Source organism: Crinia signifera, chromosome 2 (assembly GCF_055691185.1).
Source record: "Crinia signifera chromosome 2, ASM5569118v1, whole genome shotgun sequence".
Taxonomy (NCBI): Eukaryota; Metazoa; Chordata; class Amphibia; order Anura; family Myobatrachidae; genus Crinia; species Crinia signifera.
This window is the reverse complement of record NC_139218.1, coordinates 218,088,656-218,113,806: the sequence shown is the minus strand read 5'-3', so window position 1 is coordinate 218,113,806 and position 25,151 is coordinate 218,088,656. Positions and strand designations below refer to the sequence as shown.

The 25,151-nt window shown below is 42.9% G+C and overlaps 1 protein-coding gene across 4 annotated transcripts in view; it reads right to left on the bottom strand.

Moving 5' to 3' along the window:
• BCAS3 (BCAS3 microtubule associated cell migration factor) overlaps positions 1-25,151 on the bottom strand; it is a 1,098,472-nt gene that overhangs the window by 863,808 nt on the left and 209,513 nt on the right. For all 4 annotated transcript variants that reach the window (XM_083173740.1, XM_083173742.1, XM_083173743.1 and 1 more), the window contains exon 11: positions 15,808-15,891. In XM_083173740.1, coding sequence (XP_083029866.1) covers positions 15,808-15,891 — 84 coding nt within the window. The remainder of the gene's footprint in view (positions 1-15,807; positions 15,892-25,151) is intronic.

Below are 25,151 nucleotides of genomic sequence, written 5' to 3'. Positions count from 1 at the left end.
TATCTTTAAATTTGTATCTTTTAGCAAGCATATTCATTTATGGTCTCTTTGGTTTTTAAGGTCAGTATTATGTTTCAAAGAATTTTGCAGGGCTGCCAAGAAAAATCATGGTCCTCTATATGGCAATTTCCCAGGGCTCCCCTGGTGGGGCTGTGGCTAAAGCATGTTGTGGGCATGGCTGCACCTGTTCAGGGGCATGTCTAGCTTGTTAGAAGCACCCACTCACAAGAGCATGACACACCTCAATACAATACTACAATAGTATTCACTGGTAAAATTGCAGAACAGTCCCATAAAAGATACATTTTTAGCTGTACATTTATTTATGTTATAAAGAAACAGTCCACAAAGTTACACAACTGACCATATTCGGTGCTATACAATATTGTACAGAAGACTGGTACCTTTATATACACTAATAACCAGCTATATACTATACTCTGTAATAGGTGTGCAGAAATAAAACATAACTAAAACAAAATGAAAAGAACATGCGTTATAGGGAAGAACAGAAATATGTATGCTCTTTTGTGAGTACTTTGGATGAGTTTTCATCTGTTATACCAGTGGTTCCCAAACTGTGTGCCGTGGCTCCCTGGGGTGCCTCGGGACACATGCAGGGGTGCCCTGGGTTGGTGGTCCAGGACCAACTCAGATCATGAATGGTTAGTTATTTATGAGCAAAACCAGTGCTGGTGGCTGCCAATCATAAAATGTGTACAAACAGAAGCAAATCCTGCACTTTACCACATAACTGATCCTAAGAATAGCATATAAACCCAATCTAATTAATTATTTTTTTGGCCTAGGGGTGCCGTGAAAAAATTCTGATACTCTAGGGAGCCTTGATTCAAAAAAGATTGGGAACCCCTGCGTTATAACATGATCAATGAAAATGTGTCACACAACATCCTCTTTCCTATTTTCCTTCCTCCCCAATCTCATTTAGGGGTCTATTTATCAAGCCCATTTTTCATAATATTGTGCAAAAATAGCAGTTTCTGCATAATTCTATGGATTCTCGCAATGTACTAACATCATAATGCAGGAGATTTTCAACGTCGGCAGTGGCAGCAGTTCATTACACTTACAAGCAGTCATTGACCTAGAAGAGTCTGACCGCAGGGGTCTGATCAGAGACTGAGGTAAGCTCTAATTTCCAGCAGCTGTAATAAAGGGGAAGTCAACCCCAATAGACAAAATACAGCAGAAAAGGGGTTGACACTGATGCGTTTTGCTGAAGAACAGAGCTATTTTCAATGGTAGTTTATGGTTCCTCTGACCTGGTTTATATACCATAAGCCACAGGTTCTCAAACTCGGTCCTCAGGACCCCACACAGTACATGCTTTGCTGGTCTCCTCACAGAATCACAAGTGAAATTATTGGATCTTTCAAAATGTGTCAGTCAGTAAGGAATGCACCTGTGCACCTGCTGGGTGACCTGGAAAACATGAGCTGTGTGAGGTCCTGATGACAGAGTTTGAGAACCTCTGCCATAAGCAATATGGCTTCCTAATTGATGCAGCTGTGTGGTCACAGGATTTCATCCCTTGAGTAATAAAAAAAAATACTCATTCATGGTAATAGCAGCCACTTTCGAAAATCTCAATAGATTGAAACGTTGATTCTTTTTGACTGAGTGCCGCACCACCTGGGATTTTTTTATACACATTTATTGTGAAAGTATCAGGACTATTGTACTTATTGAGTGGTGTGCCGGTTCTCCTGGCAAATGATTATATATATATATATATATATATATATATATATATATATATAGCAAGAGAAAAGAGTGCACTCACCAGACTGTCCAATCCTTTAAAACAGGTTCTTTATTCCATCATCTTAAAAGGGGGTATGGTCGACGTTTCGGGTCACTGGGGACCCTTTGTCAAGACAGCAGTCAAAAGCAGCTCCATACTTGCTGTATGGAGCTGCTTTTGACTGCTGTCTTGACAAAGGGTCCCCAGTGACCCGAAACGTCGACCATACCCCCTTTTAAGATGATGGAATAAAGAACCTGTTTTAAAGGATTGGACAGTCTGGTGAGTGCACTCTTTTCTCTTGCTATATCTATGGGCTTCACCTGCAAAAGTGATGCTTTGAGGAGACTACCCCAGCAAAAACTGAATGAGTACAAAGTGAGTGCTACCAATTCCGGGACATTGTATATATATATATATATATATATATATATATATCTATATCTATATATATACATTGTAGGGGCTCTGCACACACTAAATTAACTGATAATAAATAGTGCAGATTTGGTTCATGAATTGATCAATGCATTTAAGCCTGCAGCCCCCTTCACGGGACCCCACTTTTCTGCAGGTCCTAACTCTATCGCTAAAAATGATTACAATACACATAGCTATCACATTAATGTTTCATTCCAGGCATGCTATCTGGTCTAAAGCTCACAGCAGACTATGCTTTTATAGGTGAGCAGTTACCAACACACCTGTCACTAATCATCTAAGGAACTGGTTAACATAAGCTATGCACTATAATTTAAAACAGGATGCATGAGAGAATGGCGTTTTATGGCGAGTCTGTGCTATTTTCGCGTTGGAAGGAGCATTTTGCTCTCCAAAAGTGAACCACCCTATTCAATGTAATATTTTCGCCGTCTTTTTAAGTGATTTTCGCCGTGTCTCTCCGTGTAGCAATACTCCATCTTTTCATGGAGAACTGGAATGTGAACTTTTAAACTAAAAGGTTTTTTTTTTAATTTTGGTGTCAAAAAATCAGGATTTTTTTTCTGTGAAGGGGCATGTTATTTTTAATCATGTGCTTATAGCACATGAATATATATTTAATTTAAAAAAAATATATATTTATTCATTTTTTTTTTTTTTTTTTTTTTACACAGAGCAGCCAGCAGGGGGCCGGAGCTCTCGAGCCGCTCATTAGATATTCATATATTCACTGCATCCGATCATTACATATGCACGATCGGGTGCAGTGAATACTGGGTCCCCCGCTGGCTATAGGGGGGGGGGGGGCAGCTTGTGCTGCCTGGGTCCCGGGGAGCCCTCCTCCCCTCCACATATGTTCTGGGGCAGCCAGGGAGACTTTAATCTCCCTGGCTGCCACCGTCCCCCGGCTCCCTGCCAGCTCCCTGCCGCGGACGCTCGTCCGCTGCAGGGGTTAAGACTCGCCGCGAGTGTGTCGGCGAGTCTTAACCACATTGAATAGTGGGAGCAGGAGTGGCAGCGAGCCCTCCGGAACAGGGCGAGTGCATGGCGAGAGAAAAAATCTCTCGCCATGCACGGAGAATTATTCTCATTGAATACTGCCCAATGTGACCACAATAAGACTAATTAAAAAAATCAGGACTATTGTACTTATTGAGTGGAGTGCCGGTTCTCCTGGCAAATGATTATATATATATATATATATATATATATATATATATATATATATATATGTATATATAAATGAGAATGATTAGAGTGCGCTAGAGCCTAAGATAAGAAGTACCACCTAGTAGTAATATTACAATACAATATTATTTTTAAAATGTCACAACTAATGATTCTTCATATATCTGACATAAGCATCTATTCAAGCAAGATGCAGGATCCATTTTGTAGTATGTCAGTTTATTTAGAAAAGTACTTTTCTAAATAAACATATTTACTACAAAATGGATCCTGCATCTTGCTTGAATAGATGCTGATATCGTATATATGAAGAATCACTGGTTGTGGCTATTTAAAAATATTTTATTGTAATATTAATCAGTCTGGGAACCGATGGTGGCTGGATTCCGGTCTGGGATGGTAGCGGATTTAGGTCTAGGAACATGGGTGCTGGAAGACTGCACAACCAGGGGGATCCCAACGGTCAGTATCCAGACTGCCGGTGCTCCAACAGGGGGATCCCAACTGACAGGGGCTATTCTCCCTTGTGGGGTCCATGACCCCATAGAAGAACCAGTGGCAAGCGAAGCAAGCCACTGAGCCCACAAGGGGCTTCTTTGCGCTCGCCCCCCTATCGGAGTATCAGCAATCGGATTTCCGACATCGGGATATTGATCATCAGGATCCCCCCTGTCGGACTGCCATACCACACCCCTGGGAACCTATTGTAGCTGGCATTGGTCTGGGAACCGATGGTAGCTGGATTCGGTCTGGGAACCGATGGTGGCTGTTTTCAGTCTGGGAACCAATGGTGGCTTTATTCAAGAACAAGGGGATACACTGCGCTGTGCAAAAAAATAAATATTAAAAGGATATGTGCCAATTGGATGGAAAAATGACAAATGGTTTTATTAAAATGTTAGACATAACATGACATTCTAAAAAATAGAAGTAGGCAATAAAAAAAAAGGGGTAATTAAAAACAGTCCAGTTCATACGGTACCGTACTGGTAAAGTCCACTGGTTGATCGGTCCATTCCTATAATGTCTCCTAATGGGTGACTGGTTTATTTTGTATCCAGTGTGTCCAGAGTTCGCCCGCGGTAGGTATTATTATGGAGAAGCACTCTCCTACTTGTAGTAGATAACCTCCGTCCGGGTTAGATCATGGATAGGCTTTTGATGAATTTATCAACTGGTGCCCGTGATGATTATGGAAATAAAGAGATGGAGACTGGCCTGGATGCAAATAGTGGAGAATGGTAGAGTCCAGAACTGGATGGGGGTACCCTCTTGGTCCACCAACGCGTTTCGCCAGGTGCCTGGCTTTATCAAGGTGGCTGTATTCAGTCTGGGAACTGATGGTGGCTGTATTCAGTCTGGGCACTGATGGCAGCTGGATTCGGTCTGGGAACCGATGGTCGCTAGATCCAGTCTCGGAATTGATGGTAGCAGACTTCGGTCTGAGAGCTGGGTCCTGTGCTGAATAACCTGAGCTGTGCAACAGAAGACTGCAGGAATAAGCTGGAGATGATAACAGCAGGAGCAGGTATTCTGGCAACAGATGGCAACCAAGAAACAGGAGACTCAGCAGGACTCAGATATCCGGAAAGCAGAAGCCTTTTGAGCTGACAATGAAGACACTCACAGGAACAGACAATTGTTGAAGGCACTGGAGGAGTCTAGGGGCGGTATTCAATGTGGATTTTGGCGATGTGCAGCGAATCCTGTTTAGGATTCGCTGCACATTCGCCTCTGGTCGTCGCGTTCCGGAGCCTCGCCGGCTCCGGTATTCAACGAGTCAGGGGCTCGCTGCCCCTGACCGGCGAATTTGAGCTCCTGCGGCAAATGCCGCAGGGAGCCTGAGGTCGGTGGCAGGCAGGGAGATGGAAGTCTCCCTGCCTGCCCCAGAACGTTTGTGGGGGGGAGGTGGGCTCCCCGGGTGCCAGGCAGCACAGGCTGCCCCCCGGGGGTGCCAGCAGGGGACCGTGTATATTCACTACACCCGATCATGAATATGTAATGATCGGGTGAAGTGAATATATGAATATCTAATGAGCGGCTCGGCTCCGGCCCCCTGCTGGCTGCTCTGTGTAAAAATAAAAATAAATAATAATATATTTTTTTTAAATTAAATATATATTCATGTGCTTACAGCACATGAATAAAAATAGCATGCCCCTCCTCAGAATAAAATTCCAGATTTTTTTACACCAATTGTAAAAAACAAAACACTTTATTTTAAAAGTTCACATTCCACTTCACCATAAAAATATAGCGATTGCTACTCGGTGAATCATGGCGAAAAAAACCTTGAAATGTATTCGCCATCTGGTCATTGAATAGGGTGATTCACCGTTTTAGTCAGAAATTCGCCTTACAGCACAAAATCGCCATAAAAACCTGGCGAATCAGCCTCATTGAATACCGCCCTAGGAGGCCTGCTTATCCCCAAAGGTGGCTGATGATTGGCTGCTGGTCGCAGCAGCAGTTTGGACAAGACTTGGAAGTGGATGTACCTGGCTTTACCTGAATCATGTGATCATAGTGCAAATTGCTGGAGTTGCTGGATAGGTGTGCAGGAGTTAGCTGACTACAGGTGTCATGGTTGCGCCCATGTCACTCAGGGCCTGTGAGAAGCACCTGAGAGAAAAGTGACAAGTGGCCACATGGGAAAGTGACACAGGGACATCATGCCAGACAGTGTGAGCAGTGCGATCACCATAATTCCTGACAGTAGGAGGATGCTAGTAGAATGCATTTTGAATGGGGGGGGGGGGCCTGCACAGGTGGTGGGAAAGTGCAACTGAGAAAAATTATTAGGTTGGGCCAGTAACATAGGTGCCGATTCTGTGGTACTTGAGGGCCCGAGCACCCATGGAAATTGATGAGCACCCACCCGCTCAGCAGCGGCCCACCCGCCCGTGTCCTACTGCACTCCCCCTCCCTCATCGCTGGCACAGGTACTGTGTGGGCATTTATGTACCTGCACTGTGGGGGCATTTATGTATTTGGCACTGTGGGGGGATTTTTGTACCTGCACTGTGTGGGCATTTATGTATTTGGCACTGTTGCCATAATTTGAATATTGGAGACAACTGTGTATATCAATCAGTATTATTTTGTGGCCCCGCCCCTTTCCCATGAAGCCACTCCCCTATATTTTTGGCTTGAGCACCTACCAGCAAAAACATAAAATCGGCACCTATGGCCAGTAACACTATAAGTGCATTTCACATAAAGCCTCTCCGGGAGCACAGTTAACCATGTGTGTGTGAGGAGAGGTATACTGCTGTTACAATCAGTGGTGTACAGGGGCACAGCAATAGCATTGTCACTCAGGGGTAGATGCATGAAGCAGTGATAAGGGAGCAGAAGTGATAATGTGCCTGGTACTTTATCACCAGCCTATCAGTTCTTAACTGTCCCTTTAAATCCAGCCTGTAACTTAACAGTCAGGAGCTGATTCAATTCTCCTGGGATACGGTCATATTGTCGACCCGACTTAGGTCGACACCGTTGGGTCGACAGGCAACAAGGTCGACAGGATTCTAGGTCGACATGTATGAAGGTCGACAGGTGTCTAGGTCGACATGGTTTTAGGTAGACAAATTAATTAGGTCAACATGGGTTAGGTCTCCAGGTCGCGAGGTCAACATGGGTTTTTTCACTGTTTTTTGAGCCGACATGTGCCGACAGGCGGTATTGCATGCCCTACCATCCACTAAGGTGTGGTGCGGTTGACTTTCAACTGTGTCGACATTCGGGTCAAAAGACAGTGAAAAAACACGTCGACCTCATGACCTGTCGACCTAACCCATGTCGACCTACGCATTTGTCGACCTTGTCCCATGTCGACCTAGACACCTGTCTACCTAGAACCCTGTCGACCCAACGGTGTCGACCTAATGACTGTCGACTTTAGTCGGGTTGACAATACGATCCACACCCCTTCTCCTCCCTTATAACTGCTTCATACATCTACCCCCTCGGTGTACTCATCCCTCTCACCGCTCTGACAAGCCTTGCCCCTGATTCTTTCTGACTAAATGTATCACAGCCACCCAATATATCCAGGAAATTCCTCCTCCAGATTTTCCAGAAGTATAGGCAAGTATGTCTTTAGTTCCAGTATGCAACAGCCATGCAGATTAATGGCCACCTTATCTAACATTAGTTATCAAGACTGAGAAATTTCACCTAGGGTCTGTAGAGCACTCCCAGTAAAATCTGCCACCCCGGTGATCCCCCAGTAACTACAGTAGCTTACCACTGCTAATGGATAGCCAGACATGCAGTCTATGGACTGTGATTGGCAGAAATGCTTCTAATGGGAAGCCACTTGCATGCCTTTCTGTCAGAAGGTGGAAGACGATACTGGTTACCAGTCAGAACTTAATGTAATTTATCACATTGTCAGCACATATTGTAGGAATAGCAATATGCGACTACATATATATATATATATATATATATATATATATACACACAGTATATATATATATATATATATATATATATACACACAGTATATATATATATATATATATATATATATATATATGTATATTCAATCCTCCATGATATTGTTGTAAAGTTCACTTTTTTTTTAGTTCATTTTCCTTGAGTTAAATTGTACAGTAATGGTTCCTCATTATTTTCTCTACGTAAATAGCGCCCCTTTTCTGAAGTCCAAGTCTATAATATTGCAACAAAGATGGATATCATTAAAGCAACATGTGTACTCAGCTTTAAGCTCGCTAACCAAAATTAAGACATACTCTTTTTTGTGGTGAAGAAATAAAATTTGTCAAATGTCAAAAGCATTGTCTCTTGGGAGCCAAATAACCTTTCTAGACAATCTTTTCTTTTGCTTCTTTTATGTGTTTCCAAGTAGATTTTGCAGTCTCTCTATCTTATGGGGATACTAAGGTCAGGCAAGAGAATCTCATAATGCAAACCAGCTCTTCTCCACACAGTTTTAAAACACTTGGAAAATGTAATAGTTGTTCATTATCCTGTATTAAAACTTTTTCAAATAAAACTATTAAACTTAGAAATCTACCAGTAGCATTTTTATCACAGGGTAACCATAGTGGCTGCTTAGGGCCCCGCCAAGGCTGTATAAAGGGCATTACTGGAGGCCAAAAGCTCTGCCCAAATTGAGAGCTGTGCTGACTGAATACTCCTGGCAGGCTGTCAGCGATTAGACAGCCTTTGGGTGCCAGCTCCAGCGGATGCCTGTGTCTCCAGCCCTGCAGTATTGTGCGAGTGACCCATCATGACACACGTTTGTATGACGTGGAACAAGAGTGGAGCCAGGACACGCAAAGAGGAAAACATGAGGTCTTCTAGTGTACTTTATTACAGTATTTTTTTATTTATTTAACATCCACCTACTTCAAATTCCTTTCAGATGGGGAAGAGGGGTGGGGTGGGGGTTGGCGGGACAGTATTATTTTAAGTACAGTGTATAACATCCACCTGCTCAATTATGGTTGGCGGGAGGCACACTCTGGGCCAGATGCACTAGGCTTCAAAAGTGATAAAATGGAGAGTGATAAACAGCTGGTTGTTCATCATTCTCCATGTTATCACTTTTGAAGCTTAGTGCATCTGGCCCACTGTCTGGTGATATAGCAACAGGCTATATCAATAATATAATAATATATAACAATAATTATGGGGTATGGGGACCAGCTACATTGTGCTGTATGGGGACTTGCTACACAGTTAGTACACTGATCTGAAGGTACTGAGTGGTATAATAGTGGAAATTAGAGGAGAGGGGACACTGTGCAACAAAAAAATAAGGTACTTGTTTCCTATCTGGGCGCCCGTCGTGGTGATCGCGGGTACATTTATGTCTGGCCGCGACGCGACCGACGCGATGCCCGCGATTTCCCATTGAAACCCATGTTAAACATGGAAATCGCGTCGGTCGCGTCGCGGCCGGCCATAAATGTACCCGCGATGCCCGCGACGCGATGCTCCCGATTTGCCATAGGAATCAATGTAAAAAGGCCCGATGGACACGATTTTACTGTTAAATGCCTCAATGGACCCGATTTTACCATAGGAAACAATGTTAAATGGGCCTTAGAGCCCAAATAGTTACCCTGAACTCTGAAATGGCCCCCCCAATTGTTTACGCCACCCCACGATCCACGCCAACCCGAAGCGTGGCGAGCGCAGCGAGCCCGCGAGGGGCGGCGGTACGCGTCCTCCGACCTTTTCATGCCCTACTATCCACTAGGGCGTGGAGTGAGAATAGAATAGTGTGGCGAGCGCAGCGAGCCACCGAGCCCGAAGCGTGGCGAGCGCAGCGAGCCCCGCGAGGGGACGCGGATACCTTCACAGTTATACGCGTCCCCTCGCGGGCTTCCCAGGTGTCCATGGCGACGCGGACACCTGGGAAGCCCGCGAAGGGACGCGTTTACCTGTGAAGGTATCCGCGTCCGCTCGCCACGCTTCGGGCTCGGTGGCTCGCTGCGCTCGCCACACTATTCTATTCTCACTCCACGCCCTAGTGGATAGTAGGGCATGAAAAGGTCGGAGGACGCGTACCGCCGCCCCTCGCGGGCTCGCTGCGCTCGCCACGCTTCGGGTTCACGTTGATGGCGGGGTGGCGTCAACTACTTTTGGGGGGACATTTTTATGTTCAGGGGTGTTTTTGCCCCATTTCCCATTGTTCCCTATGATAATTTGGGGAAATTGATCCATTTAACATTGTTTCCTATGGTAAATCGCGGTCATCGCGGGTAAATTGAGGCATTTAACATTGTTCTCTATGGGAAAATCGCGGGCATCGCGTCTGGCACATCGCACCCGATTTTTTATCGGCCGCGATGCCCGCGATGGCCCCGATTTTACCCCCGATGCCCGCGATTTCAATCGTGGGCGCCCAGATAGGAAACAAGTACCAAAAATAACAAAGTTTTATAAAGAACACATTTTGGTTTCATTGAGTTGAGGTCAAGTTAAGCCTGCCACTGTAAAATAATTAATGTTACTAGTGACAAATCCAAAGAGCTGGAAGAAAAAGGCTGCCTGTGGCCACAGCCATGTAGATAGTGGATCCCGTCCAGTGGCTCTTATTGTTTATTAATCACATTGGCGTGACCAGGCTCTATGTGGCTGCATCAGTACACTAATTGATGGATGGCACAGATCATCCACATACCTCTTAACATTGTAGCCGGTTAAAGGGGACACCTGTGCTTCAAAAAGGGGTATGGCCTTGTCTACAGGGGGTTTCCCATAGTTGGGACAGCAGGACAGGCCCCAAAAAACAGGAAGCTCACACTAAAATAGGGACAGTTGGGAGATATGTATCCACCAATCAGAGAACAGAAAGTGGTGGAGCCATTTTAAATTGTATTGCCCTATTTGAATCTGCCACTGATTGCTACTGTAACCCCAAATTTATGATTTGGATTCAGAAGGAATCTTGAGGTGTAGTCAATTTAGGCTTTAGTTAAAAATTCATTAAAAGAATGGTACTTATGTAGTATCTGGGCTGCCGATTTTTTGATTGTATGCCTTAACTTAAGGCATACAATCAGATGCGATGCGATGCGATATCGCATGCGATGCGATGACCCGATTTTTCCATAGGATTCAATGTTAAAATGGACTGAGTCCATTTTAACATGGAATTCAATGGGAAAAAGGGGTCCTTTTCATACCCCTACTATCCAAGTGGGCATGGAGTTGGATATAAACCTGTGGCGAGCGTAGCGAGCCACCGAGCCCGAAGTGTGGCGAGCGAAGCGAGCCCCGCGAGGGGACGGTATTCTGTGTCCCCTCGCGGGGCTTGCCACGCTTTGGGCTCGCCACAGGTTTATATCCAACTCCATGCCCACTTAGATAGTAGGGGTATGAAAAGGACCCCTTTTTCCCATTGAATTCCATGTTAAAATGGACTCAGTCCATTTTAACATTGAATCCTATGGAAAAATCGGGTCCATTGCATCGCATCGCTAGCGATATGGTCGGATGCGATGCGATGTGATGGACCCGATTTCAAAATCGGCAGCCCAGTTAGTACATAAGTACCAAAAGAATTTATAAAGGGTTATAGAATAGTATTTTTTGATGTAGTGGATTAAAAAGAACCACCATATAAAAAAAAAAAAAACACAAAACTGATGCAGGACTGAGGGATCCATTTACTGATATGATGAAGCTGCAATCACTTCTTGAAAATTCCTCAATGTTTTTGCACTGAGCGATTCTCAGCCAGGCAATTTTAGCGACCATCGCTGTGCATACAAGCTGGGCAAAAATGGCCAGTGTGTATGCACCTATAAAGGGGTAAATAAAAAGAGGTGATGTTGCCCATAGCAACCAATCAGATTCTGTCTATCATTTCTCTTGCATCCTAGAAAATAATAGAATATGATTTGTAATACAGTATATTATCTGAAGTGAAACTAAATTAGCGTTATGTGTCATAGCAAATAAAATAAAAATTCATAATGATATGAAATACTGTAAAAGAATATGTCTATAGAATTGACTTGTGATTTTATTTCTCCCGAACTCATTAGAGCAGGTATACCTATACACCTATATATTGATGTATTCAGGGGTGCAAATGAGGCGGTACGGGGTGGTACGGCGTACCACTATATCATAAAGCGCCGGTACCCCGTACCGCCATAAGAAATCCATGGGCAGCACTCACACTGCGCATGCGCCGGAATGCGCAGAGACGTTGTGACATCATGGTGGCGGCGCGTCCTCCACTCGCGTGCCGCGCCGGTGCTTAAACTGTGCAGAGGACGTCGGCAGACAAGTTGTCACCGGCGGGAATGCAGCCAGTGTCATGACGCAGTAAACGGGAGGGGAACAGTCACAGGGAACTGTCAGCCAGTCAGCGCGGGTAGAAAGCAGCCAGCGGCCAGCACCAGGAGGACCCCTCACACACACATTGTGAGTGTTTATTTATATTTGCATATATATGTTATGCATCGGGAGGGGAAGTGGGTTTATATTTATATGCATAGAGGGGGGTTCATTTTCACAGGGGAGTATTTCCATTGGGCAGGCTGTTATGCACTGGGAGGGGGAAGGGGGTTTCTGCATATGGCGGCTAGAATCTGCACAAAGGTGGGTTTTAACATGGGGAGATGTAATGCACTGGGTACTCTGAATGAGTACATTGAGGGTACTTTGAACATGGTGGAATCTGCACTGGGAGGTGAATATTTTGCACAGGGGGCTGGCTGGTCATCTGCAAGGAGGAAAGTATTGCACAGACAGGGGTATTGTAATGGGAAGGATTATTCTGAACATTGTAAAATCTGTGTGTGGGGGGGTATTGCACAGCGAGCAATCGGGGGTGTATTTTGCACAGGAGGGGAATTATTGGGTGGGGTGGGGGGCTGTTAAGCACGCTGGTAGATCACCGGTAACCGAGTCTATAAAAAGTAGATCCTTGGCCACAAAAGTTAGGCCACCCCTGCTGTACCTTTACCTTAAACGCCAGCCACCTGTGTCATAAAGGGCCCCAACGCACATACCCCCTGATGCTGTCGCTAACGCCCACCACACTGCCCGCAGCGCTAGCAGTGACCCATGTGACAGTGGCGCTCTTGTTACCAGGGATGCCGCCAGGTGGTATTGGGACCAGAACAGGCGGCCGCCAGGTGGTATTGGGACTTCAGACACTGCCACTGTCTGTTTCAGTGACGCTGCATATGCAGCACAGCCAGGGGTGTAAGTATGGTGGTACGGCGAACCGGTAAAACATATGGTGCCGGTACCCCATACCGCCATAACAAATGACCCTCGACGCTCACTGCAGCCGGTGCCTGAGGCGGCGTGGTGCACAACACCCAGGCTTCCCCATCTGCCCGCGCCTCTGCCTGGAGTTCGGCCGAGGAGGAGTGGAAGGCCCTGACCGGGGAACTGATGCATGGGCTGCTGCTGAAAAGGCCATGCAGGTAATGGCCCAGCCGCTTAGGCAGTTACAGAGAGAGGTGGGACATGCTAGGATCTGTTGTTCCACAGGGGACCCTAGGAGATTCCACATCCTGACAGGATGTGGAATCTCCTAGGGTCCCCTGTGGAACTACAGATCCCAGCATGTCCTGTCAGTGATGCCTGGCCCTAAGCTAGCTTCCTTACAGATACAAGCTGCTGTCATCTGGCATTTGCATGCAAACCCTGGCAGGGCATGTGACCCCTGGCAGAGCGCATGCAGCCCCTGGTGGAGACTATGCAATTCCTGGCATCGAGCATGAAACATTGAAACCCCTGGCATTGAGCATGAAACCCATAGCAACGAGCATGTAGGTAAGCGGCACTTATGTGACATATAATGTAGTTAGCATTACAGCGTGTGTTATATGTAATGGGCATTACAGTGCGTGGCATAATGGTGTTTGGTATATAACGTGTAATGGGCATTACAGTGTGTGGTATTATTTGTAATAGGTATTACAGTGTGTGGTATTATTTGTAATCGGTATTACGGTGTGTGGCATGTGTAATGGGCATTACGATGTGTGGCATATTGTGTAATGGGCATTATGGCATGGGTAATATGTATTGGGTGTGTGACATGTAACAGGCAGTACTGTGTAGATTTTTGCTGCTCGCCTTCGGCGTGCAATATCCCTATTTATGGTTTGTCTGGCTCCTACACTTTGATCCTGACCCCTACATTTTGTGTTCAGGATGCAATGCACAAGCCCAAACAGAAATGTTGTCATGTAGCCACTCCCCCTCGTGTCATATGACCATGCCCCTAACCACGCCCATTTTTCGCGCGTGGCACAGTACCACTAAGACATTTTTTCTACTTGCACCACTGGATGTATTAATTGTGTCGATTAATCTGCAAATGTATTTTTAGGGTGTTCCAAAGGTTGCATATTGGGCGTGCACTAGGCAAATAGACACATGGACAAAAAGCAGGAAGCATTGTTATAGCCCGCATCTTTGTTGTGCACAAATCTCACTAGGTGATAACCAAACAGTTCCATTCTGTTAGCCGCGCATTGCAAAATACATGAAAACAAATTAAAATATAATAAATACACAACTGAAATAAGCAACAAATGTTCTTGTCCTCATGTGGCAAACAAATACAGTATATAGCTATACTGCCCCTGTGCTATATACTGTATTTAATGAGGTTTGCATAGTACTGTATTATCACATTGGTAAACTGGCATAACAAAAAAAAACTACCAAATTAGACAATGGAAACCACCACCACCACTTTATCAAAATTCAGGTGAAGCAATTGCATGTGATTGTTGTCACCACACAGACATTAATGGTCAGGTACACTGTATTTTGGTCACTATAGGCCACTGTATAGAGGAACTTATGTATGACATATTTTGTTTGAGTTTTCACTGCACATGCTCAAAAAGTGACTGTTCGCAAATATTACAAAATTCAAAACCAAAAGACATACTATTTACAGTACATCTGCATTTATGACAGGTTCTCATAGGCAAAGTTCAGAAAGGGTGTAATTCTAGCTATGCAGAGCAGCACAAAACCATATTTATGGCCATTACGAGGTGTCTTATATGAATTAAACTGGGCAGGTGCAAGAAAATGCAGATGAAGTACTAAGGGGGGTCCACACTGTACCCATTTGTTTAATACTAACCCTAAGGAAGCTGCACATAGGCCTCATCCTCTCTTAAAATACTGCCTGTAGATGCTTATGCTGTGGTTGCAACAGTAGCATCCCAAGGGAGTGCAGAACACTTTTGGGTATCACCCTTCCGGAGGGAGAGACCAAAATGCAGGCGTGTGATACAGTGCAATATTAACATGCTATCCTCCCATGGCTGAGCAGGAGTACTTTAAGAGTCTCCAGGGGAAGCCCGTATGGCCACGGAGTAAGGTTATTGGGGGCTTTCCCCACTAAGCTATTGTGATGTCATTGTGCGCCTGCTAGGCCAAACCCTTTTTTTAGTAAGTCACACCCCCTTTTTATGAACATGCACCTTTGACAAAAGAACCCTCTCAGCCATAACCAGCCTCACTGACCCTAGTGCCGCAACTGGGCTCCCATAGTCATTTATTCTGGGGGGAAAAATCCAATACATGCATTGGGTCATCAATGGTATATACATGAAAGTATTCATTTTAATTTCACATATATAATTTATATGATCCAAGTTCATACCTCCTAACATCTATAAAACTTTGAGAGCAGGATGTGACCAAAAGATGGTGTGCTGTAGGGGTGTATGGGGCATGCCCTTGTTACAGGTAACATGCCTAGTGTTAAGTATAAGAATGCACTTACCCCTCCCCAAAATACCATTTTAAATTGATTACAACAGTGAGAATTTCAAACTATACCAGAATCGGACAGTCCCTTCCACATGGGTCTCATCTAAATCAGATATTTGGGAGGTTTGTCAATCTATGCATTTTAGAAGTTGGTTCATACTTACTTTGGCTGCACTAATGACAGTAGCAGTGTAAGACTGAATATTATCTCCACATGCTCCTCCTCGGGACTGATGGCACCTAATAAGCTGTGAAAATATAATAGAAGCATTACATAATTAATGATCTTCATTATACAGTGCAAACAGCCCAAGATACAGAAATGATACTGCTTAATAAAATAACAGATTTATTTTGCAATACAAATAATATTGTTAATTAGTTTAAAATGTTATCTTTTGGATACGGAAATCAACAAACCTAAAATGTAATACATATTGATAAACGTTAAGCAACATTTGCGAAATAACAACTTTCTGCTCAAGTGATGGTAAAAAAATCTATGCGTAATATTTTTTGATTTATGTCTAATTGGCTGTATTGTAGAAAGTGTCTAATCCTCTTAATTACAAATAATAGTTCACGCTAGCATTTCAAAATCTGTTTATTCAGCTAGACCTTTTGATCCCAGAATTTAGGTACATTTTTATTATTATTATTATTATTATTATTATTATTATTATTTATATCCTATATCATTGCTGATTGAATGAAAATTGAAATAATGTCATGCTGTAAACTGCTGTGATTTTCACTCCCATTGCACTGTGGAATAAGTTGGCGCCTGATAAATAAATACTACTAAATAATTCATGGCAAGTCTGTACATCAGATTGAAAGCCATCAATCGCAGGAATTCCCTCTTCCCAATGTTGACTTTTATGTCTAGTAATCCATATGGCGTAACTGTACATCCTGCATTTTGTGTACACAAACATACAGTATACAATCTACAACTTTATTTCACAAGGTTATATGGTCAAACAAAAACATAATAGACCACACGGATTTAGACGACTATAGACAAACTCTTTTGCTTTTATATTTGAATGTCAGATGTTGGTTAATATTGTAAATTAAGATATTGTATATGAAAACACTTTGAATTATCAACCAAAAGTGCACTATCTGAAAAGTATTGAAATGTTGATTACTATAATTAAGTAGGCATGACTGCCTGCACTATTGGAAGCCTCCTAGGATTTTTATGGCCCCAACCTTCACGACAATGTCCATACTCAATTCTACAGTATATCATTACAGGTTGAGTATCCCGTATCCGAATATCCGTTATCCAAATTATTCCGCAAACCAGACATTCCAGAAAGTTAAATTTTTTTTTTTTTTTTGCTAAAAACTCACTAGGGACATTTGTAACAGCATCACTGGGGACATGATATGTAACTGGCACTATATATGTACAAGACAATGATTGCTTGGCATTCAAATTCAGTGCTGAGATAGTACACAAATTTTGTTTCACGTTTTGAAACCTTGTTTTTTGAACAAATAAAATATACTTGTGTGTATTTTATGTCGTAACAAAATATATTTGTGTGTATATTATGTGTTTATACAGCATAAATGCAAGATACTTCAAAATACATCATTGAAATATTAAAATATTCCGAAATACGGAATAATCTGTTATCCAAAATTCTCCTGGTCCCGAGCATTTTGGATAAGGGATACTCAACCTGTATTATTTAATGGTTATAGTATGAGTCCATGCAATATTCACATACGGGACCTTCCACCTGTGAGCAGTAGAATGCTATTTTAAGCACAAATGAAGTACCAATAAAACATTACAGGCATGTAAATAAATCACAGTGTAAGAAAATGAATGTACTTTTATGTTGTATTTGCAAGTTCATCTCTAAATGTAAATAATCAAACTTTAATATTGAAAATGTAGAGAAGGAACTGTGTTGAGCAAGCTCCAGATGGAGAAACACAAATAGACAAAATATTTCCACAATTATATTTAGTATTGATGGCTGCTGACTAAGCAAAGCCCACAACTGCATGCGGTTTAATCAGCCTGTCATATCCCAATCTGATGAAAGATCTGTCCAGTATACATTATATGAGAACATTAGACAATAAAGTATGTGCATTGTATATGAACATAATGTTACTTGGAAACACCACAAATAAGCTCACTATTTGGTTTATTCATGACAAAACTTTCAAATTTGTGTGTCATGAAAAAAAAACCTAATCTCGTCAGCTGTATAGGAGGGGGGTCGTCATGCACCAATATGGTTGGAAGCAGCCATGTTTAGAGATAACAGTGTGTAAAAAGCACAAAACAACCCTAAATATAAGCATCACTATACAAATGACGTCTACTTTTACTTTAGACTAATGTGTCCTTTAGTTACAGTCAATTAAATGTGTAAAGGTGCCCATACACTGCCTGCGATGTCTCGCAGCAGTGTACGGACACCTGACAGCCTGCGAGCCTCTGGGACCTTCGCAATGGCAGGCACGCATGCGATCCGTTGTGATGGTTTGCATGCATCCCTGCTTCCCTCCACCTCGTCTGGTCCGATGCGCACGGGACCATGAATCGGATGATTTGGTCCGATTTAACAGGCCGATTGGTCGCAATCGGCCAAAATCGGACCAAATCGGCTCGGTGTATGGGGGACCTAAAGTCATAAACTTATTCCTATAAGAATGGATGTTAAAGGGATATTTTCAAAAGCTCGGAGAGAGATAAAATTGCAAGATAAAGTACCAACCAAACAGCTCCTGTCAATTTTAAACACAGCCTCTAAACTGTAAGGCAGAACCTGATTAGTACTTTCTCTCTGATAATTTTATCTGACTCCAAGCTTTGATAAATAACCCCCTAAATGTCAAATTATGAATGACGTGAACAGCTATTGCTATGGCAATGTGTATATTCTACTAGTCCAGCATAATGTATATAATGGGGGTTATTCTGGTTATTCACTTTGCAAAGGCACAATCACTCTCTAATGGAAAAAAACATATGCACTGCAGGTGGGGCTGATGTAACATGTGCAGAGAGAGTTACATTTTGGTGTTTTATTGTTTCTGTGCAGGGTAAATAATGGCTGCTTTTTTTTACACTGCAATATACATATCAGTTTGAAATACACACCCCACCCAAATCTAACTCTCTCTGCACATGTTACATCTGCCCCACCTGCAGTGCATATGGTTTTGTCCATTAGAGAGTGATTGTGTCTTTGCGAGTGAACAAGAATAAGCCCCATATATATTGTAACATAGCAAGAAACGCCTCTTACCTCTCTGACTGTCCGGTTATACCCAGTCTTGTTTTATTAGTGTGTATAAACGTTTAAAGCCAACAGAATATGCTGGCACTATATAAATAAGTATAAATCACTGTGCAGAAATTAAAGCAATAATATATAATTTTGCCAAACAATAAGTCAATAATAATTTTCATAAGTAATTATTATGTAAAGCATTGTGCAATATGTCTGGTATAACTTCCACAAGTTCTTTGATGTTTAGATCATGGATTGTATGAGCAAGTGAACGAATATACAACATTGTATATACCAGAGTGAATACTTTATCCCGCAAAATAAAACAAAATGCTTAATTGAGATACTTATCCTGCTCCTAATAATCTTTTGGGTGCCACTCAGACTGCAGCCTGAGTAGCTTTGGTTTTTAATAGCAAAACATGTCCATTAAGAATGCAGATTTGTTACAAGAGGGAGATTTGGTCTGGCACTAAAGCCACAAATAAATTTAAATAAATATAATCAAACGGTTTAGTTTTGTCTGTGTAACATTAAATATTTGATTTACTGAAGGATTTTACAGTGAATTTTTTCAACTTAATTGATGCTAATTTGGATTTATTTATGCATCCTCTGAGAAATTGTGTTAGGAGAAAGGAGTATTTAGGAAGATAGCTTTTTATACAACATTTAATTATACAATGAAAAATACATATTCACAGAGGAGCAGGGAGAAATGTGTTTTAATTCACTATCTCTTCAGGTCCATACACACTGGGCGACTATGCCCAGCGTGTATGGACAGAGATGATGTCAATCAGCGCTGCGGGGAAAGCCGCTCAGTGCATACACACTGAGAGGCTTTCCCCCTGCCCGGCGCCGACAGAGGGGGGAGGACGGCGTTGCATAGCGCAGAGCTATGCAAAGCCGTCCTCAACGCCGCTCACCGCTCATCGCTGGGGCTTACACACCGGGCAGCTTTGAGCTGAAAGCCGCTCAAACAGGCTGTTTTGAGCGGCTTTCAGCTCAAAGTCGCCCAGTGTGTATGGGCCTTTAGAAAATGAAGATTTGCATACACAAATGGAAGAAACAGCTTAAAATGGAATGGTTAACAGGGAGCGAAATGCTGATTTATGTGCAACAAAAGAGATAGAAGGACGCTACTTGACAACAGTGGCATATCTATATGGGCCAAACACTGCAGCCATGTATTTCATATGATGCCAAATTGTAGTGCTACCTGTACACATTATGCATCACAGTATCCCCAAATCACATTATAAAACATAGTGTCCCCAGATCATATTATGCTACACTGCAGTTGCCCCTCTTCATACTGTGCCACATAGAAGTGCTGTACGGTTCATATTATGCCAGACTATAATAGTGCCATTTCACATTGTGGGGCAGAGGTATGAACTATTGTTAAATGCATATGCTGCTTAATGCTAGTTAACTGGGGGGAAATAACATTTTTTTTACCTTCTGTGTTGTGTGAGAAAGAGATGTAGTTTCACTCTCTGCCAGCAGGTGGCAGTGTTTTGGAGACTCACAGACACTAGACATATGTTCAGATGAAATATTCTGAAACTTTTGAAATTATCTGGAAAGCTCCATTAACCATCTATATAAAAGCAGGATGTATGCTTATTCTGATTCTAACAAATTAGATAATGAGCTAAATGTAACAGCCTGCAAGAAGCCAAAGGTGCAAGATTTTGTGCGAAAATGCCTGTATTTTTAAAACAGCAATCATTTACAAGGCAAAACCACTTTGGTTTTGCCTTGTAAATGATTAATGCTTTAAAAATACCTCCAGCATCTCCGTATTCTTTAAGGCTATTACATATGGCCCATAGTATTATTTAGAAGCTGTTCTGAGGGTTTCCAAAATAATAGTGGGGCAGTCTAATAATCAGATTTAGCATAAATGTATTGTCCTACACTTTAATGGGACACATTATGAACCTTCTAGTTGCCCTTCAGCCAGCTAGTGCATTTCTAGGCACTTTAAGGTCCAAGTAAAACAAACCTTCAAACACACTTTAGAGACAGAATTAATAAAGACAGTCACAATGTCTTCTCACTTTCATGAATAATTTATGCCAGTAATGAGGATAAATGAGCAGTTCTTTAGAAGACAAATGGTAATATTTTATTTAACAAAATAGGTGGTCCTAAAGTGGTAGAAGGTTGGAATTTGTGCCGTGCTAATAATCAGATTACCCCCTCCTAGAAAACATAGACACACTTCTAGTTTGTGGATGCCTCTCCTGGGGGTAGAAAATAGGGTGTTTATGTAGAATTGGTCACAAAATGACATTTTATGCAAATAAAGAAAACACACACATAAAAACTATATATGTGACCATATACTGAACATATAGCACACAAAATATATATACCGTATTTCCGCATCAGAAACATAAACGTAAGTTTACACCAGTCATAAGCCATAAGCATGTGTATTAACTTTTTTTTACTGTTTTAATTGTTAAATACACTAAACAGTCTAGACCAGTCATTTTCAACCACTGTGCCGCCGAAAAAAGCCTGAACTGGTGTTTGCTGCAAGACTCAGCAGGAGGGAGGAGAGACAGCACGTCGGCTAGTGCTCCATTGTCCACCACCACCACCACACACACTCACCATGTGAAAGGTGCTTCTGGATAGGAGGTAAGTTACTGCACATTCTCCGCTCTGTGGAGGAATATGCAGTGGCACAGGAATTAAAGTGAACTGGAATGGCCTTGCCCCACCACCACACACGAGTAGGAAGTAGGGTAGGCAACTATGTTTTACTATGTCATCATACCATATTCTTCTAATCCATATTTGCCTATCCTCCCAGAAGTTGCAGGAGGGTATTGATTTTTGGGGTAGTCCCCACAGCCCTGAAGGAGTAGGCAGCTCTTGCACATGATGTCTGCTTCCAAGTGAAGGAGGCAGGATGGTGTTACAAATACTGACAATTGCAGGTCCTTCCCTGTGTTGGGGACGAAAACATGACCTGTTCCTTGAACAAAAACCACTGTTCCAAACATTAGCTGTCCAGTGCTGGTTGCTATTTAACAGCTAATACAGCAGGTACAGTATGCACTTGTGAAACTTTTTGTCTATAGTAACACACATGTACAGCCAAGCATTTTACATCTGCAAACAACTTTTACTATCACTGTTAAAGCTTGTACTTGCACTGTCTGTTTTGAAAATGACCAGCTGTACCTCTAATGACCTCACCTCTCCTGCTCTTCCATTGATAGTAGGTGTCCCCCAACATTTTATTCTTGGCCCTCTTCTTCTATTTCTTTATACGTCCTCTCTGGGTGAGCTTATGTGCTCACTCGACTTCCACTATCACATCTATGCTGATAACACTGAAATCTACCTCTCCTCTCCTGATCTCTCTCCCTCTATCCTCACTCATATCTCCAACTGTCTCTCTGCTGTCTACTCTTGGATGACCCAGCGCTTTTTTAGACTTAAAATATCAAAGACTAAGCTGTCATCTTCCCAACCTCGTGCATAAAACCTGACCATCGCTTATCCTTACCTACTGTTTATGCCCACTTCTTTCCCTTCTGTGTCACCCCTGTCTGTCTAACCCTCCCCTTTAGAATGTAAGCTCTCACGAGCAGGGCCCTCTCTCCGCATGTGCCTTTCTTAGAATATATAAACCACTGCCACCCTGATGATTGCTTCAGTGTCCTGTCCCCTGATGCAACTATCCATATTAACCATGTACTTGTCCTAAACTGTCTTGTACTGTAATTTGTTATGTGTTTTTGATTATAACTATGCTCTGTAAAGCGCTGCGTAATTTGTGTGCGCTATATAAGAAACTGTTAATAAATAAATAATATACAGTAGTTATAATAATGCAGAGGAGTTTAAGGATATCTTTAAAAAAGTCAGTCCACACAGTCTCAAGCGCTCTCCCCCTGCAGCTGCTGAATCCCAGGTGAAAATATTCAATCAATGATTATTTCAATGGACAATCTCTATGCAGAAACAGGGATTATCTGCAGCGCTGCAGATAATCCCTGTTTCTGCATAGAGTTTAAGGATATATATCATCAATATGAGATCCATTTCTTGTTCTTTTAAAGGCAAAACCACCTCTAGCAGCCTAAACCGGCTGCAGAGATGCAGTTTGCTGCTCCGTAAAACTCAGCAGTGCCTTAAATATATGATTTAGTTCCCGAATCATATATAATAAAAGGCTAATGCTGCTCCTCACCACTATGGGGTGAATTCAAGTGTTTTCCACACTAGTTGGCGCTCTATTGAGCAAGTCAAGTACGAGTCAAGCTGGGTACATACTGGGCGATATATCATCCATTTGATCAATATGTTGGTAGCAGGTTCAATGAGTGAGTACCTTATACCCCTTTTATACCAAAATGCCAGGTCGCACCCGGGTTTTTGGACCCAGCTCCCTTTTACACCGGCGCGCCCCCCTGGCGCAGGCGGTCCCTGAGCCGCCGCTTGGAGATGACATCATCTCCAAGCGCCATTCGCCGCCGCCGGGATCCGGACTGCTGCGCTGCGGGCAAGCCCAGCACTAAGGTAATCTGCTGGGCTGCCCCCAGCCCCCGTGCACCCCTCAGCCCTTGTCCGGGAGGTGAATGGATGCCGCACACAGGCATTTATTCACCTCCAACAGTGCCACCGCTGCTGTCTGCAGAGTACAGCAGACAGTAGCGCAGGCTGTCTGTGAGGACAGGTCAGGACATGGGTAGAAGTCCCGTGTAAAGGGACACGGCATGTTCCATTTACACCGCCGCTGACCTGGGTCTGACCCGTCGAAGACCAGGGGTTTCGCGGTGGTGTAAAAGGAGTATTAGACAGGCCTGTGATCCATGTCCTTCACAACTACTGCCAGAAGACCAACAATATTGAGGATGCTGGTATTGGAATCCCAGCTGGAAGCTAATTGAGTTCACCCCAGTTTTCAGTCTCCAGGCGCATCATAAAATTACTTACATCTAAATGGAGATGAGTCCAAAAAAAGCTTGTGAGATCTACTGTACTTGTTGAAGAAAATACACTAATATGTCCATGGGCTTGTCCATGAATAGTTTTTTTTACAAGTGGTTCCATAAAAGCAGCCATGACAAACCTTATTTAAAATGCATGTAGTCACAGGGATCATTGGGGCAGATGTATTAAGCCTTAACAAGTTATAAATGCAAGGGTGATAAAGAGAAATAAACATCCAGCCAATCAGCTCCTTACCGCCATTTTACAGGCTGTGTTTGAAAAAAAAAGTCAGTAAGGAGCCGATTGGCTGGACGTTTATCTCTCTTTATCACCCTTGCATTTATCTCTTGTTAAGGCTTAATACATCTGCCCCCTTGTACTATATAACCAATGCTGGCAAATGCCTCTGATTCCATTTGATATACTGTACAGTATGTATCTAATGTCTACTTTTATTTAAAAAAGTAACAGCTGCATAAGGTGGGTTAGGAGAAATCAGGGAGATTCCTACACTCTTCAGGAAGACAGGGAGAGTGCTACTATTTAATTTAGTCTCCTGCAGAATGCAGGAGTTCAGTGCTTAAAAGCCAGGGCGTAGGTGAAGGCTGTATTTGATGTGCATGAGAAGAGGACTGTGAGAATAGGAGGGAAAAGACGCCTGCTCCTAGGAGCTTACAATCTAAGGACAAAGTGGAGACAGACAGATGACATAAGGTGAAAGATACAGAATAAGAACCTGAGTGCACGAAGTAAGCAAGGCAGAAATGGTAAGGCAGGAGGGCTATATGACGACTTGTTTATATGGTCGATGCGGTTAGAAGCCTAAACTCCAGATTGTCAGAATACCAAAATCAGCACCCCCACGATCAGAATCCCAGTGTTAAGTAATTGGGGGTAGGGCAGTGATGGCTAACCTTGACACTCCAGCTGGGGTTGAACTACACATCCCAGCATGCCCTGCTACAGGTTTACTATTTGGCCATGATAAAACCGATGCAGGGCATGCTGGGATGTGTAGTTCAACAACAGCTGGTACAGTATGTCAAGGTTAGCTATCACTGGGGTAGGGTTAGGTGTGTTGATATCGGGGTAATACACATATGCACATGTTTTCCTGATTTGCTGTAAATAATCTCTATTTTTTTTCTTTCTCAGGAGTGGCATATATTCAAGTACTATTGTTTTGTTTAGCTGGGAGATATGTCAGTAATTTACTAGATGGCTGTGAGGCTCTAAAGCAGGCATTCCCAACTACGATCCTCAAGGCACGCCAA